Raw genomic sequence first — 18,285 nt, 5'->3', positions numbered from 1 at the left:
AGGGGAAGTGCTGATTGGTTGATCAGATTCTAATCCACCAATCAGCAGCTCTCTGTTCTCTACAGCCTGGGACTGGAGGAGCACACAACAGCCCGAGCCCTGAGTGCAGCACAACTGATGTGTGCGACTGTGAGGTGGACCAATTATTACCCCCATAGCAAAGTGTTGGTAGGGTTTATGCAAATTAAATTTCCCATTAGGGTCCATACTTTTGCTCTTTTTCCCCTGAAATACTTAAACTTTTTTGTTTATAGCAGGGTACATATGGTTAAAGGAATTTTTTTTTATTTATTTCACTATGCCGTAAATAAGCATTATTATTAATCCCACTAGATGGATTTCATCCGTTCCTGTTATTTTTTTCACCTTCCTGACAGAGCCTAGTTTTAAAAATCAGTAACTTTGGGATGCTTTAATTATCCAAGCCATTAAGAGACTCTTTTTCTAAATTTTCTAAATTTTTATTTCTCTGCTTTTGTATTTAACTTTTTTTTGCTATATGTTTAATTTAATTCTGAATTTGAGATAAAAAGCAAAAAGAAAAGAATAAAGAAGAATATCCAGGAGGCTCCTGACAAATGGAGAGATCTATTGCATGAGTAGCTATAGGGGTCGCAGCAGTCGCAATTGCGACCGGCCCCCAGTTTAGGGGGGGATCTGTGGATGGCACTGTTTAGGGGGGATCTGTGGATGGCACTGTTTAGGGGGGAGATCTGTGGATGGCACTGTTTAGGGGGGAGATCTGTGGATGGCACTGTTTAGGGGGGATCTGTGGATGGCACTATTTAGGGGGGAGATCTGTGGATGGCACTGTTTAGGGGGGATCTGTGGATGGCACTGTTTAGGGGGGAGATCTGTGGATGGCACTGTTTAGGGGAGGGAGATCTGTGGATGGCACTGTTTAGGGGAGGGGGGATCTGTGGATGGCACTGTTTAGGGGGGGATCTGTGGATGGCACTGTTTAGGGGGATCTGCGGATGGCACTGTTTAGGGGGATCTGTGGGTGGCACTGTTTAGGGGGGATCTGTGGATGGCACTGTTTAGGGGGGAGATCTGTGGATGGCACTGTTTAGGGGAGGGGGATCTTTGGATGGCACAGGGGGGGGCCCATAACTTTTTTTGCTATGGGGCCCATGCATTTCTAGCTACGCCCCTGCCCAAGCCCTAATACAATGTCCTGATGACAGATTTCCTTGTTACTCCAGAAGAACGGGAATTCCAGGCCCAAATACAACATTCTGATCAGGGCTGGCGTTAGGTATTCAGGCGCCCTGTGCGAGCTAATCTTGTGCCCCCCCCCCCCCCCAGTTCACCTAAACATACACAAAGAGGAAAACAATCTTTGTAACAAACAGTTTTTTTAAATTACAGATAATTTAAGTGCAAACAAGTACAATCATACCCAGTGTCACCCAGGGCCAGTCCACTGCCCCCCTTAATCCTACCCTGTCACCTTTACCCAGTCTCCTGCCCTTCTTAATCATACCCAGTGTCACCCTTACCCAGTCCCCTGCCCCCTCAATTAGACCCTGCCCCCCTTAATCATACCCTGTCACCTTTACCCAGTCCCCTGCCCCCCTTTATCATATCCAGTGTCAACGAAAGCCAGTCCCCTGCCCCTTAATCATACCCAGTGTCACCCTTACCCAGCCCCCTCAATTAGACCCTGCCCCCCTTAAATTAAGGGTGACAGACACTGGGTATGATTAAGGGGGCAGGGGACTGGATAAGGATGACATTGGGTATGATTAAGGGGCAGTAGACTGGATAAGGGTGACACTAGGTATGATTAAGGGGCAGTGGACTGGCTTTGGTTGACACTGGGTATGATTAAGGGGGGCAGGGGACTGGGTAAAGGTGACAGGGTATGATTAAGGGGGGCAGAGGACTGGCTTTGGGTGACACTGGGTATGATTAAGGGGGGCAGGGGACTGGCTTTGGGGGACTGGCTATGGGTGACTACGGGTAATCCGCTGTGTGAAAGACAGCCAAGCCCCGCTCCGGACAGCAGAGACACGGAGCAGTAACATGATTGATAATGCTCCGTGTCTCTCTGTGACATTTTTACTACAAAATCACAGTGAGATACAGTTGTCACCATGATTTTGTAGTAAAAAGATCACAGAGAGGCAAAGAGCATTATCAATCATGTTACTGCTCCGTGTCTCTGCTGTCCGGGACGGGGCTTGGCACTCTTTCACGCAGCGGATTACCCGCACGGCATCCGCTCGTGTGAAAGAGCCCTTAGGCCCCTTGCAGACTAGCGTTCCTCCCGCGGCGAGTCCACATCGCAGCACCCGGCCTGACCTCCCAGCGCTGCCGGAGGTCACATAGCATTATATTGATTTATGATCTAACCCTTAAAGTTCTGGAATGTATTGGATAACACTGGCATAATGCTGTTAGTGTCATCTAATACATTCCAGCACTGTAAGGGTTACATAGCATCATAAATCAATATAATGCTATGTGAATCCCGTCAGTGCTGGGAGGTCAGGCTGGGTGCGGCGATGCGGACTCGCTGCGGGGGAACGCTCGTCTGCAAGGGGCCTTAGCACAGGGGGGCCCACTGAGGCTTTATCGCCCAAGGGCCCACATGAACCTGGAGCCGGCCCTGCAGGACTGTACATAGTTATGCCTTGTCTGCCATAGCAGAAGTCATTTGCAGCTCTGACTAATAAAGTGGGGTCATAAGTGGAGGATCCCTTGTATGATGTTAAAGGGGTATTCCGGTTATATAAAGTGATCCCTATCCACCAGATAAGGGATAACTATTAGATCGGTGGGCTCCATACCCCTTGGATTCCCCCTGAAATGAATGAAGCAGCCGCTCAGCCTACCCTGCAGAATTCCCATAGAAATGAATGGAGAGGCAGGGCACAAGCCTGACCAGCTGCTTCGCATTTTGGGGGCTCCCACGTGGTAGGACCCCCACTGATCTAATAGTTATTCCCTATCCTATGGATATCGGCTAACGTTATGTAACCAGAATACCCCTTTAATATACCCTGAGGACGTGTTCACATGGTTGACTTTCTACACTGATTTCAGTGCGTGTTCTGCACCCAAATTCCTGGGAAAACCGCAGCAAATTCCATGTAACACTGAAGTCTGCGGCTGTTGGGAGGCTGGTGCGGCTTATGTGACACCCCGGGCTGGCAGTCTGATTTATTGGGGACACTGCTGGATGTTTGTGGAGGAGCAGTCTGTAAAGGGTTAATTGACTTCTCAGCTATTTAGGCTGTTGACACGTCTCCCCCTATGTTTCCCAGGCAGCGGTAAACCCCGCCCAGCAGCCGCCAGTCATGTGACTTTATTGTTGCTCCAGCCGTAACCAGGCAGCGGGGTGGACTCTATCACTTCCGGGTCACTTGTATGGGGGGCGCTGCGCGGGACGCTGTGTCTGGGGAGGGCACGGACGTGTGTCTTCTCCCTGTCCCTGCGGAGCAGAGCGCCGCCCGGGCGTCAGGTGAGGCTGACCTTGTATCTCTACGCGTCACGTGGTGTGTGCAGCAGGTAGCCTCTGGTGCTGTACTGACCGCAGTATGGAGTGTGCATCAGGACCCCTCATCATCACCTTACCCTAAGGCCTGCCTAATATGGGCGCCTACTGTCGTCTTTATACTTTGTTTCCCAACCAGTGTGCCTCCAGCTGTTGCAAAACTACAACTCCCAGCATGCCCGCACAGCCCAAGGCTGTCCGGGCATGCTGGGAGTTGTAGTTTTGCAACAGCTGGAGGCACATTGGTTGGGAAACAAACAGACTGATGTGTATGGGGTGGGAGGGTGGACAGCACTAGGACCACCTCTGTATTTTGTGGATCAGTGATTTGCGGACTGCAAAATGGATGCAGTCATGTAAATGAGGCCTGGTGGTGAGGGTTCAGATCCACGGGGACTGCGCCCCAGCATTGGAGTCTAGTTGTACTAGCATAGAAATGAATGGGGTCACAGCGGAACTAACTCATTTGACGGGACCCCAAAATGGGAACAAATCCAACACTGCTGCATTTCTGGAGATTCTGAGGCTGTGGCTGCACCGCGACCCCATTCATTTCTATCCTAGTGCCGCTACGGTGCGGTGATCGAGGGCACTGTGTACCTGCGCCCTAGAGGGTGACATGCTTCTGCCACTCACAGACGTGAGATATTGGAACACTTTCCGTAATAAATAAATTACCAAGTCTAATACTTTTGACTCATTTGTATGATCTTTATCTACTTTTAGGACTTGTGTAAAAATCAGATGTGATGGAAGCCAAATTTATGCGGAAATGAGATAATTCTGAAGGATGCAGCAATGTATATATGAGATAGATAGAACCTTAAAGAGGACCTCTCCAGACATGCCTGTTTTAATATCTTCATGCATCCCCCATGTAATAACAATTGTGTTACATCTCTTCTTATGGCTCTGTGTTGTGCCATTCCTCTATTATTTACACAAGAAGTTATGAATAAACTGCTATTGGCCTTCAGTAAGGATACAGAGGGGTGTAACCAGTTAGGGGGGTTACCTGCTCAGTCTGAAAACGGCAACTGATTGGATAGAGTGAGTCTGTGCAGGTACACCACCCCCCCCCCCCCCAACTTGTGACCACCGCTCTGTACCCTTACTGCAGACTGCTAGCAATTTATTCATAACTTCTAGTAGGAATAACAAAGGAATGGTACAACATAGAGACATAAGAAAGATGCTCCAGAATTATTATTACATGGGGAATGTATATAGCTATTAAAACAGGCATGTCAGGCGAGGTGACAGGTCCTCTTTAATGTAGTATCAGGGGAGGGCAGAAGATGGGGGTACATGAAGGACAACAACATGTATGGGGCAGTCAGGAAAGTTGATCATCAGCCAGAGAAGCATTTGGCTTATTGCTGTCCTATGTGTGTGGTTGACTTTAGGGCTCTTTTATACGAGCAGATCCCGTGCAGGTAATCCGCTGCGTGAAAGACAGCCAAGCCCCACTCCGGACAGCAGAGACACGGAGCAGTAACCTGATTGATAATGCTCTTTGCCTCTCTGTGATCTTTTTACTACAAAATCACGGTGACAACTTTATCTGATCGTGATTTTATAGTAAATAGATCACAGAGAGGCACGGAGCATTATCAATCATGTTACTGCTCCGTGTCTCTGCTGTCCGGAGAGAGGGCTTGGCCCTCATTCACGCAGCAGATTACCCGCACAGGATCCGCTCGTGTGAAAGAGCCCTTACAGTAAAACCTGGGCCGGCAGAATGTCTATTATACACATTTATTTGTATTATTTTGGTTTAGTACTGTTTACTGCGTATTGTTCCGTTCACCTGAATGGGAGAGAACTGCAGTACTCTGAACGGCCACAATGAAAAGTACCACGATCTGAGGATGAACCAGTTCAAACGCTGATCACTGGGGGTGCTGGGAGTCTGACTACTGCTAATATATGATTGATGGCCTATACTAGGGATAACCCCTTTAAATTTCCACTTCCAGCATCACTTCCCTGTCTGTCACGCATGTTGTGGCTTTGACATTCTCTGACACAAACGTTTTATTTCTTTCTCTACAATAGGTTTCTGTACCTGATGTGAAGTTTGTTCGTTTCGTCAGCACGTCCTCCACTCCAGTAAACCATGAGGAGGACAGACTGGTTTACATTGGAAACCTGGGAACGGCAGTGCTTGGTACGTTCTTGGCTGATATGTCTGCCACATCCTACTTGAGGTCCTCCATGCAGGTGGAGCAGCATCAGTGTAAGACTGGGGCTACACTGTGACATCAACCTGCCACCAAGGGTCCAGGTGTTGGATCCTGGATGATGTGCTGTCACCTTGTAGCCCCAACCTTACACGGAGGTAGCGGGTGCAAGCACCAGTCAACTGGGAAAATATTGAAGAGCTGCTTCTATGTGACCTTTATATGCGGTAAATGACCAGACAGGGTATTGAAATTTCATGTTGAATTTCAAAATCCTAATCCCCTTTTGTCCTAAAAGATAAGCCCTCCTAAATGTGCCTGGCAGTATCTTATGCACCTCTTATTGCAGATAGAATATGGGATGACATTGATGTCTGTATTTTCACAGGGAGTGTGGAGAATAGGCTCTACTCTGCCCTAGGTGCAGGCGCCCATAGGTGTTGGGGGGCAGATATGGTGTCTGTACTGCTGTAAATATCTGGTATATCGGCATTTTGCCTGCACACTGTAATGGTGTTTCAGCAGTGTCTCGTATTAGATATACAGGAAAGGCATGACTGCCCAATGAGACGTATACTGATGACCTATCCTCAGGATAGTTCATCAGTATCTGATCAGTGGGGGTCTGACACCCCGACCTCTGCCAATCAGATGTTTTGAGAACGTACCAGCGCTCACAGTAGCACCACGACCTTCTAATAGCTTTCCCCTGGCCAGTAAAGACACGTTCATGTGTCACGTGGCCTAGGAGCAGCTCAGCCCCATTCAAGTGAATGGGGCTGAGCACGATACCAAGCACAGCCACTATACTATGTACGGCGATGTGCTTGGTGAGCTGATCGGTGGGGGTCCCGAGTGTCGGAACCCAGCTGATCAGATACTGATGACGTACAGTACAGACCAAAAGTTTGGACACACCTTCTCATTCAAAGAGTTTTCTTTATTTTCATGACTATGAAAATTGTAGATTCACACTGAAGGCATCAAAACTATGAATTAATACATGTGGAATTATATACATAACAAACAAGTGTGAAACAACTGAAAATATGTCATATTCTAGGTTCTTCAAAGTAGCCACCTTTTGCTTTGATTACTGCTTTGCACACTCTTCGCATTCTCTTGATGAGCTTCAAGAGGTAGTCCCCTGAAATGGTTTTCACTTCACAGGTGTGCCCTGTCAGGTTTAATAAGTGGGATTTCTTGCCATATAAATGGGGTTGGGACCATCAGTTGTGTTGAGGAGAAGTCAGGTGGATACACAGCTGATAGTCCTACTGAATAGACTGTTAGAATTTGTATTATGGCAAGAAAAAAGCAGCTAAGTAAAGAAAAACGAGTGGCCATCATTACTTTAAGAAATGAAGGTCAGTCAGTCAGCCGAAAAATTGGGAAAACTTTGAAAGTAAGGGCTATTTGACCATGAAGGAGAGTGATGGGGTGCTGCGCCAGATGACCTGGCCTCCACAGTCACCGGACCTGAACCCAATCGAGATGGTTTGGGGTGAGCTGGACCGCAGAGTGAAGGCAAAAGGGCCAACAAGTGCGAAGCATCTCTGGGAACTCCTTCAAGACTGTTGGAAGACCATTTCAGGGGACTACCTCTTGAAGCTCATCAAGAGAACGCCAAGAGTGTGCAAAGCAGTAATCAAAGCAAAAGGTGGCTACTTTGAAGAACCTAGAATATGACATATTTTCAGTTGTTTCACACTTGTTTGTTATGTATATAATTCCACATGTGTTAATTCATAGTTTTGATGCCTTCATAGTCATGAAAATAAAGAAAACTCTTTGAATGAGAAGGTGTGTCCAAACTTTTGGTCTTTACTGTATCCTGAGGATAATTATACTGCCAGAATCTTTGTGTTGCATGATAGGATACAATTCAGGAGACCCTAGAAAAGCAGAGCGCGCAGACATGTTTTCTACACCTAGTCTTTGGCTTTCTCTGGATCAAAGTTCTAGGTTGCTTTTAAAGGGACTGTGTCTTCAGTGTTAAACTTGCCAGATATATACATATACAGTTAGAATATGTGTGTTACTAATCTGTTCTTTATTATTCATACAGGGGTGAAGTTCTTCTCCTACTCTACCAGCGTGGTCAGCTTAATTATTCTGCCAATGATTTTTGCAAATTCTGGCATCGGAGTAGACAGTCTTCCATTGAAGATTGGTTTCTTCAGCATAGTTGGATTCTTCACCTTCATTACTCCTGTTACTTTGCATTTGTTGACCAAGGGCTATGTGGTTCGCCTATATCACAACAAGGAGAGAGACCTTTATACTGCAATCACTTACAATGCATTTCTTAGAGAGAAAAGGACGGAGTTTTCCCCAGAAGATGTTGAAGTACCTGGAGTGAGCAAGATGTTCACCACATTTTATGCAAAGAAGAAATCCATGCTGATAAATCCAATGTTATTTCCCAATTCCAATGATTATCAGCACCTTATGGGTTATGATAAACCCTTCACTTTTAATTTAGAAGACCTAAATCCTCCCTCTAAGGAAAAATAAACCTTGTGTTTGTAAAGGTTAGGGATCGACCGATTATCGGTTTGGCCGATATTATCGGCCGATATTGAGGATTTTGAACGTTATCGGCATCTATTTTGCCGATATACCGATAACGTATTGGGAACACAGAACGCGCTGCTCTCAGCGCGTTCTGTGTTCCCTCCGCAGCACAGGGGAGAAGGAAGCAGTGTCTCCTCCCCCTGTGATGCTGCTGCCGCTGCCTCCAATGACAGGACGGAAGACAAGAGGAGGGGAGGGGCTGTGGCCGCTGCGCCACTAATGAAGATGAGTCTTTCATTAATTCAAATACAGGAGGCGGGAACTGGCTGCAGAATCACATAGCCGGCTCCCGACCTCTATGAACGGCAGCTGCGGTCCGCGGTAGTTAACCTCTTAGGTGCCGTGGATCGCAGCTACCGCTCATAGAGGTCGGGAGCCGGCTATGTGATTCTGCAGCCAGCTCCCGCCTCCTGTATGTGAAAGAGAGGTATCTTCATTGGTGGCGCAGTGCGCCCCCCCCCCCCAAGCCCCCTAGTATTAATCATTGGTGGCGCAGTGTGCCCCCCACCCCAATAGTAAAAACATTGGTGGCGCAGTGCGCCCCCCCCCCCCCTCAAGCCCCCTAGTATTAGTTATTGGTGGCGCAGTGCGCCCCCCCCCCCCCCCCCCAGTATTAATCATCGGTGGCAGTGGCCACAGGATCCCCTCTCCCCTGCTCCTCCGATCGGAGCCCCAGCAGTGTAAGCCTGGGGCTCCGATCGGTTACCATGGCAGCCAGGACGCTATTGAAGCCCTGGCTGCCATAGTCAGCTCCATGCTGCTGTGTGCACAGAGCACAGGGCAGCAGGGAGAGTGCGAGATCCTATTCACTCTGATAGAGATCTATCAGGGTGAATGGGACAAGGGTTCTAGTCCCTAAGGGGGCTAAAAGTTAGTAAAAAAAAAAAAAAAACACAAAAATATTAAGTATAAATGAAAAAGATTTACAAATAAAATAAAATAATAATACACGTTAACAATAAACATTAATTTTCAGCAGATTTGTGTAGGAAATTTTTTTTCTTCCTCAAAAATAATAATACCCAGAATATCGGTATAAATTATCGGCCTGAAAGTTGACAAATTATCGGTATCGGTATCGGCCCTAAAAAATCAATATCGGTCGATTCCTAGTAAAGGTGTCATTTTCTTAAGATTTATTTTAATTTTTTTAAGATGACGTTTAACGCTTCCTTTCACACTTGACGTTTTGAGTAAAGTTGAGCACAATTTTCCATCCACAGGATATGTGTGAAAGGATGGTACATACCTCATGGTACGTAAGAGAAGCTGCTCAGAGCGCAGTACGATTAAAGGGGTTCTCTGGGACCCTCAGAGTATAGCCACATGTCGCAGGTCCACTACAGAAAAAACATAGCATATCTGGATGAAATCTGCAGGGGCAAAATCCTCACCAAATCTTGCAGGTTTTACTATAGATTTATATGCATAATTATGCAAGTTTCCATTGCAAAGGGAGAAATCCGCAGCATAAATTGGCATTTACAATTTGCATCTTGCGTTACGTGCGGATCTCTGTGCAGACATTTTCTGCAGTGTGTGGATAAGATCTGTGAAAATGTTATCCACTTCCCTGCTCCTTGCTCGGTGTGACCATACCGTAACACTGATGGCATATCCTTATAATACGCCAGCATTGTGTGTTCGGCGTGGGTCCGATGGAGCCCGGTTCTGCGCAGTCCGGTGGATGGGTGCACATGGTGATTGACAGGCTCTCCTTTATGATTATGCATACTTAGCTGTCAGTCACTGTTTAGCACTACCCACAGGACTTTATAACAGTCTGCCCCCACATTAGATAGCATGCTCAACATGACACTAAGCAAATCTGACTGGTGTCCTCTGAGTGCAGAGAGTAAGTCCGACCAGGACTCCTAGGAGAGACGGTGAGACGCCTGAGGACCCTGCCCACACAGTATGATTGGCAGCTTACTGTGTATACATACTGAAACAGGGAGAGCTGTCCATCACTGTGCGCGCGCGTGGGGTAATCAGGACTCTTACTGTTTCTCCTAAGAGTCCTCTCAGGAGTTATTGAAAAGTTCTGCTCTAAATCTTGTACACATATAAATATATATGCGGTTGATCTCAGGAGGCTTTTCCCTCTAAGATCTGCACTGCGCAAGCCCTGTCAATCAGAAGGCGCAGCAGCTGCAGAGAAAGCAGAGCCTCTAGGTGTAATGGTAACGCCCCCGTTGCTCCTAGAGGCTCATTTGCATATATTAAAACATCATTTTTCTTAACAGGTCAGATAGTTTTATTATCATTTTGTAGAAGAAAAAAAAAAGCATATACCATACAGGATAACTTTATTTATTTTATTATTATTATTATTATTATTTGCACAATAGACAAGTCTAGCATGCATAAAACGTCACACTCTTGGCCGGGGGGAGGGATATAATAAATACATTCAATGTGTGTGCCCGGAGTTTTCCTGGTACATATATGATACTGGTAATGAAAACAGGATGTGAACAGAGCCTTACATTGACAGGAAACTTATTAAGCTCTGCCTTGGGCATGGCTTCAGTTCATTCCAGACCAGGGGACCTTTCTTGGCGCTCTCTGCTGTAGTAACTCTTTAGATCAGTATTGATCACTGCATCTGAGATCATGGTTAACTCCAGTCCTGACCAATGCAATAGGGTGTCAGCTGTGTGCGGGCCAAACTTGTGCCTTAAAGGGGTAATCCAGAAATTGATTATGATGACCTATAAGTCATCATGATTACATCAGTGGGGGCCAAGTCCTGGCACCCTGCCAATCAAATGTTTCAGGGAGCTACAGCACTCACTAGAGCTCTGGTGAGCGCAGCCGGCAGCTTTAGGCCCCTTGCAGACGAGCGTGAGCGGATTAGGTCCGGATACAATGCGGAATGCGTTCAGTGAAAACTGCGCGATTTTGCAAGCAAGTTCATTCAGTTTTGTCTGCGATCGCGTTCACTTGTTTAGTTTTTATCGCGCTTGTGCAATGCGAGTTAATGCGTTTTGCACGCACGTAATAAAACTGAATGTTTACAAACAACATCTCTTAGCAACCATCAGTGAAAAACGCATCGCTTGCTTGTGGATGCGATGTGATTCTCATGCAGCCCCATTCACTTGGGGTCAGCGTTGCGTGTAAATTGCAGAATATAGAACATGCTGCGATTTTCACGCAACGCAGAAGTGATTTGTGAAAACCAACGCTCATGTACACAGACCCATTGAAATGAATGGTTCCGGATTCCGTGCGGGCGCAATGCGTTCACATCACGCATTGCACACAGTGCCCTACATCCCATAGCAGCTTGGTATTGCAGCTCAGCCCCATTTACTTTATGTTTACTTCACTTTTATTATTTTCCAAAGTATCAATCTCGTATAATGAGCATACGAGCATCAAACAGCAAAAATATCCAAATATCAGTAAAGGATCACGCAGGATCCACATTTTCAGTGACAATGTATACAAATGAGAAAAGTAAACAGATAGCACTAGAAAAGTGTAGAGAATATTCTCAAACAAGCGACATTGTACATATTATACATCAATTTAGCATTATAGTACCCCACCCCAAAGGACGCTAAAGAATCAAGAGAAGTCATCTCACATATAACATTTATGAAAAATAAACCAAACCGTTAGGGCCCAGAAAAAGAGAGCAAAAAAGACCCTTAAATAGGAAGTAATCTTTATATGATATATAGGTTAGTAAAAGGCAATTGTAAAAGAGAGGAATATAGAAGCGTGCTGCAAAACTATTATTCCCTGAGTTCCTCTGTATTACTGAGTTCTCCCAGTAGCCTTGAAAACTCAGAAGAATGGACAAAATCCACCAGAGTATTCCACCTACTATAGAATAGATTCTCCATACCCTGCGAAAGTGCTGTAAGTTCTTCCATTCTTAACAAATATCTGAGTTCGGACGCCCATGCACAGGGAGAGGGAGCATCCACCTTTTTCCACCGACGCGGAATAACCATACGTGCTGCTACTAGAAAGAACCGCAACTGATTTTTCTTTAGACTAGCTATCGAGCCTGGGATAAGCGATAGAAGAGCAATCTTAGGAGAGTTGGGAACCGTTCTACCCGTGAATTTGTTACATATGAGGAACACCTGGTCCCAATTTTTTTTTTATTATTGGAAACCCCCACCATATGTGCAACATCGAACCCACCTCCGAATTACATCTCCAGCACAGGTTAGAGACATTCGGGAACATCTTGTTTAGAGTCGAGGGGCAATAATACCATCTGGCTAGGATCTTAAAGTTCTTCTCCTTCGCGTGAGCAGCTATAGACAATCCATGAGAGAGTGCACACACCTTAAGAACATCCTCCGATGAAAAGGACAGCTGTAGATCAGACTCTCATTTCTTAAATAATGGGGCTAAATCAGGACTACTACAGTCCATTAGAAGCCCATACAACTGTGATATGAGCTTGTAATGAACATCAGGCTTCACATAGATGTTATCAAAAGCTGTCAGATCAGGACATGACCTTCGGTCGAATAAGCTATGTATGAAAGATCTTATCTGAACATATGCAAGCCACATGGAGCCATTCCGTCTATCCTCAGGTACAAGGGAGTCATAATTTTGGAGATGTTTTTGTGCCATAGCGTCCCGGACCCTAGGACATTGGGATTTGTGCCAAATCAAAAGATTAAGTGCCCTTTCCCCTAGCAGAAAATCAGGGTTGCTCATGATTGGGGTCGTAGGACTTTTTTTATGCGAAATCTGAAATTTCGAGGTCCAATAATCCCAACAGGCCAAGGTGTGTCTCACCAGAAAAGGCCAACCCTCCTGGGCTGGGCGGTTGGAAACCCATGGTGCCACCGATAAATCTTCTGGGGAAAGCTCCCTTTCCATCTTAATCCAAAGTTTCGGGGAGTTTCTATCCGACCAGTTTATGATCCTCATCAGCAATGCTGACGAATGATATACCCTAAGATCTGGCAGACCCAACCCTCCCTTATCTCTATGTTTAGCCAGAACCACAGAGCCAATCCTAACTCTACCTGAATTCCAGATGAATTGAGTAATGGCCCTCTGAAGAACCACAAAATACCCCCTTGGTACATTTATTGGGACAGTTTGAAAAAGATACAGAAATCTCGGAAGAATGTCCATCTTAACGACTCCAAGCCTTCCAAACCACGAGATGTGCTTCAAAGAAAATTTCTGTAAATCTTCCAGTACCTTCTTCTGTAAGGGTAGGTAATTAAGAGGATAAAGTAAATGGAGTTGCCTAGGTATTTGTAATCCTAAATATGTTAAACTAACGTTCTGCCATTGAAAGGGAAAATTGCTTTGAGTTTGGGAAGCTACATCTGACGGGAGTGAAATATTGAGCATCTCACTTTCAGTGGGATTCATTTTAAAGTTACTCAGAAAGCCGAACCTCTGGAATTCCTGTAGAATAGATGGGACAGCAACGTGAGGATTTGAAATATACATGAGGAGGTCGTCAGCATACAGGGCTAATTTATGATGCGCGTTCCCCAATTGTATGCCTTTAATATTCGGGTTAGCTCGTAAGGCATTAGCTAAATGTTCCATGACTATCACATACAACAAGGGAGAGAGCGGACACCCTTGCCGAGTCCCATTTTTTATGTTAAAAGAGGAGGCCAATATGCCATTTGTTCTCACTCTGGCAGTGGGATTCGTATATAAAGCACCAATTTTCCCTATTACCGTGGGGCCTAAACCAATTTGTTTCAGCGCCGCAATCATAAATCCCCAATTAACTCTGTCAAACGCTTTTTCTGTGTCGACCGAGAAGAGACAGAGGGGATCCCCCCTACTTTTAGCTCTAGAGATGAGGTTAATCGTGCGTATAGTATTATCCCTGGCTTCTCTACCAGGTACAAACCCTACTTGATCGCCGTGTATAACACTAGGGAGTATTCTATTAAGACGATTCGCTATGAGTTTGGAATATATTTTAATGTCACAATTAATCAGGGATATGGGACGATAATTAGTGCAAACTTTTGGGTCTTTATTAGGTTTCGGAATTACGACTATATGGGCCTCCAGGGACTGTTTAGGAAAGGGACAAGAAGGAGAAATGCTATTGAATACTCCTAAGAGAAAAGGTAATAACAGCTCCTTAAAATCCTTGAAAAAGGGTGCAGTAAACCCATCAGGACCCGGGCTTTTCCCCCCTTTTAGTGATTTCAAAACTTCTCCTATCTCGTGTTCTGTAAAATCTTCTTCAATTTCTGTTCCCTTTTCTATGGGTATTGTGGAAAGAGCCATATATACATTTATCCGGTCAACAAACGCCTCTCCATGCATATCCGCAAATTGTCCCCGGATGTTATATAAACCCTCGTAATATACTTTAAAGGTTTCCGCAATTTGTCTCGGATGATGTACTAGAGCACCATTAGCATCCAATATATTCGGAATAAAGCTAGCTTGTTGTCGAGGGTGTATATAACGCGCTAGCGCCTTCCCGGGTTTATTGGAATGCGCAAAAAGGTAGCTGCGAAACCGTTCAGTGTTCCTAAAAACAGAGTCTGAGAGTAACTTTTTAAGTTGATCTCTAGCTGACGTGAGTTCAGAAAGAACGTGTGGGTCCAGTGATTGCTTATGTGACTGCTCAAGATCAGCTATCTGCAGTAAAAGTTGCCAAATTTTTGCTCCCTTCTCTCTTTTGAGTCTGGCACCACGGCTTACCAAAACACCTCGCAACACACATTTCAACGCTTCCCACTGTAGGGGGAGGGCTGTGTCATCTAGTGAGTGATTCTCAAAAAAGTGTCTGGTCGAAGACTCCAGATCAGCTCTACAGACACTATCCCTCAAAAGGGTCTCATTCAACCTCCATGTACATTCTTTGGCTACCAGGTCTGGCAGTTCTAGAGACAAAAATATTGGTGCATGATCTGACCAAAGTGGGGTGCCTATGTGTGAGCAAGGGGAAAAGGACAAAGCATGGTGGGAGATCAGGAATCTATCTAACCTGCTGTAAGTCTGGTGCGCCGGGGAAAAGTAAGTGAAATCTTTGTCTTAAGGATGAAGTATCCTCCAGACTAGGGATGTCCCGATACCAGTATCTGTATCGGGACCGATACCGGGCATTTGCACGAGTACATGTACTCGTGCAAATGTCCCCGATACCACTGCCGATACCTGTGCGCCGCTTCTATGTGTCTGTGTCAGTCCGCAGCCTGCCCCTGCACCTCGCACAGCTAACAGCTTCAGAGGGCAGCAGCAGGCAGTGTGTAATAGGAGCCGACAGTGGAAGCTAGCTCCGCCCCGCCCCTCCCCGCCCTCCAACCAATCAGAGACTCACAGCACAGGGAGCGTAGTGCAGGGACTCAGAGAATCGTCTGACAGTTTATTAGTTAAAAGAATCCAATGAGTCACAGACCGTGTCACCGAGTCCCTGCCAGATTTCCTGCTCTGCGGCTCCCTGTAAGTCCGTCCGGGGGAGGGGGGGGGGGGGGCATTATTAGCATAGCATGTAGTGGAGCTGGGTGTGTACAGGGTGCATGTAGCAGAGCAGGAAGTCTGGCAGGGACTCGGTGACACAGTCTCTGACTCATTAGATTCTTTTAACTAATAAACTCTCAGACGATTCTCTGAGTCCCTGCAATAACTATACATTGTAATTACATCAGTCTGCTCCACTGCATTCACTGCAGCAGAGCTGTGTTTGCCAGGAGCGAGTCCCTCTAAAGGTGATAGTGTCTGTCTTCTATGGCCCTGGTCCTTCCCTTCCTGCCTGCAAGCTGCGCATTGATCTCTAAAAGCAGGCATTAGGGCAAGAAGAAATATACATTACTGTATGATGGCCACAAGACTATTATACTGAGGAGGGGGGCTTCAAAAATTGTTGTCCTGACTCCTTACAGTAGCGTCTCCTTGTGGCCGCCCCCATACAGTGTAACGTCTCCTTGTGGCCGCCCCATACAGTGTAACGTCTCCTTGTGGCCGCCCCATACAGTGTAACGTCTCCTTGTGGCCGCCCCCATACAGTATAACCTCTCCTTGTGGCCGCCCCATACAGTATAACGTCTCCTTGTGGCCGCCCCATACAGTATAACGTCTCCTTGTGGCCGCCCCATACAGTATAACGTCTCCTTGTGGCCGCCCCATACAGTATAACGTCTCCTTGTGGCCGCCCCCATACAGTGTAACGTCTCCTTGTGGCCGCCCCCATACAGTATAGCGTCTCCTTGTGGCCGCCCCCATACAGTATAGCGTCTCCTTGTGGCTGCCCCATACAGTATAACATCTCCTTGTGGCCCCCATACAGTATAACCTCTCCTTGTGGCCGCCCCATACAGTATAACGTCTCCTTGTGGCCGCCCCATACAGTATAACGTCTCCTTGTGGCCGCCCCATACAGTATAACGTCTCCTTGTGGCCGCCCCATACAGTATAACGTCTCCTTGTGGCTGCCCCCATACAGTGTAACGTCTCCTTGTGGCCGCCCCATACAGTGTAACGTCTCCTTGTGGCCGCCCCATACAGTGTAACGTCTCCTTTGGGCTGCCCCATACAGTGTAACGTCTCCTTGTGGCTGCCCCCATACAGTGTAACGTCTCCTTGTGGCTGCCCCCATACAGTGTAACGTCTCCTTGTGGCTGCCCCCATACAGTATAACGTCTCCTTGTGGCTGCCCCCATACAGTATAACGTCTCCTTGTGGCTGCCCCCATACAGTATAACGTCTCTTTGTGGCCCCCATACAGTATAATGTCTCCTTGGAATGTTATAGTTCTGTTTTTGGGCCTTTTGGTTGGTCAGTGGTCAGAAAATACATGTGTGTGTATTTTATTGTTAAAATTAGTATCGGTAATTGGTATCGGTGAGTACTTAAAAAAAAGTATCGGTACTCGTACTCAGTCTTAAAAAAATGGTATCGGGACATCCCTACTCCAGACATCTACCAATTGTCTGGCATGTAGCAGATGCTTGGATCTATTGATTGTGGACCAGGGAACCAAAGTTCTACCCGAGGAGGAGTCCAATATTAGCTTCATGATCATGTTGAAATCACCACCCAGGAGCACCAATCCACCAGCAAAGGTGTCTAACTTAGTAAGAATACCTGATAGAGCTCTGCTTTGTCTGGTATTTGGCAGGTATATATTCACAATGGTGTACACTCTCTCATGGATCCGCAGCTTCAGGAACAGGAACCGACCCAGAGGATCCAATTGCGACTCTAAAAAGGTATAAGGCAGTGATTTATGAAGAGCAATTGAAACGCCCTTAGATTTAGAATCCGGATTAGTACTACGAGCCCAGAAAGTATAATGTTTTGACAGAATTTTTGGTACATGCTCTCTTTTGAAATGTGTTTCCTGTAACAGCAGAATTTGCACCCTCTCTCTGTGCATGCCGTATAAAACCCCTGAGCGCTTCTCTGGGGTGTTGAAACCTCTAACGTTTAGGGAGGCCAATTTCACTTTAGGCGGACCCGCCATTCTGAGAAACTCAAATTATGCTCTGAACTATGCTTAAGAACGCTGTAGTGGGGGAATAATCAAGGGTTCGCACAAACCACCCCAAGAGTACCCTGCGTCTTGAGGAGGTCTGGCAATCACCGACTATCAAGACAGGGGGGTAGAGGTAAAGGGGAGGGAAGGAAAGAAAAGAGAAAGAAAGGGGTAAGTTGCAATATATCAAGTAACTGTCCCAAGTAGAGGGACCGACTCGTCCTATACCTGATAGAACGAGGGTTACAATAGGAGACGGACTTCCAGTGACGGAGCAAGGAAGCCGCCACAAGGCTGAGAAGCCCTAAGAGCCATGACTAATAGGTGAACATGAAAACATTCACATACAACTTTCATTACATAGCTAAGCATTGCCTTAACACTTAACTGCAGATAGAATAAATCCTGTAAACCTAAGGAGAAATATAGGATAGTTAGCCATAGACATGGAAATAACACAGTTGGAGAGAAGAAAGCATAAATGCAGGTTCAATCCCCCCAAATAAACACTTGTCTCCAAAGTTGTCCCTGGAACAGCATCTCGCAGTTCCACACGGTGACCATTCCTACGG

General features: G+C 46.2%; 1 protein-coding gene across 1 annotated transcript; it reads left to right on the top strand.

Annotated features, from left to right (window-relative positions):
- Window positions 1-2,596: 2,596 nt before the first annotated feature.
- On the top strand, window positions 2,597-8,256 carry LOC120993944 (transmembrane protein 70, mitochondrial-like). The gene is made up of 4 exons (XM_040422406.1): window positions 2,597-2,624; window positions 3,339-3,469; window positions 5,561-5,672; window positions 7,754-8,256. Exons 1-4 carry the CDS (start codon window positions 2,597-2,599, stop codon window positions 8,200-8,202), a joined length of 720 nt encoding a protein of 239 aa, XP_040278340.1. The 3' UTR covers window positions 8,203-8,256.
- Window positions 8,257-18,285: the final 10,029 nt, after the last annotated feature.

The sequence above is a fragment of the Bufo bufo genome, chromosome 3 (assembly GCF_905171765.1).
Source record: "Bufo bufo chromosome 3, aBufBuf1.1, whole genome shotgun sequence".
Classification (NCBI taxonomy): Eukaryota; Metazoa; Chordata; class Amphibia; order Anura; family Bufonidae; genus Bufo; species Bufo bufo.
The sequence above is the reverse complement of the archived record's forward strand: the minus strand, read 5'-3'. Positions and strand labels throughout refer to the sequence as shown.

Excerpts from the sequence above, each read along its gene's own strand:
- LOC120993944 (XM_040422406.1), top strand. The coding sequence starts at position 2,597 with ATGAACCTGGAGCCGGCCCTGCAGGACT. Across the intron at positions 2,625-3,338 it reads GGAGCCGGCCCTGCAGGACT|GCAGCGGGGTGGACTCTATC; the intron begins GTACATAGTTAT and ends AGCCGTAACCAG. Across the intron at positions 5,673-7,753 it reads CCTGGGAACGGCAGTGCTTG|GGGTGAAGTTCTTCTCCTAC; the intron begins GTACGTTCTTGG and ends TTATTCATACAG.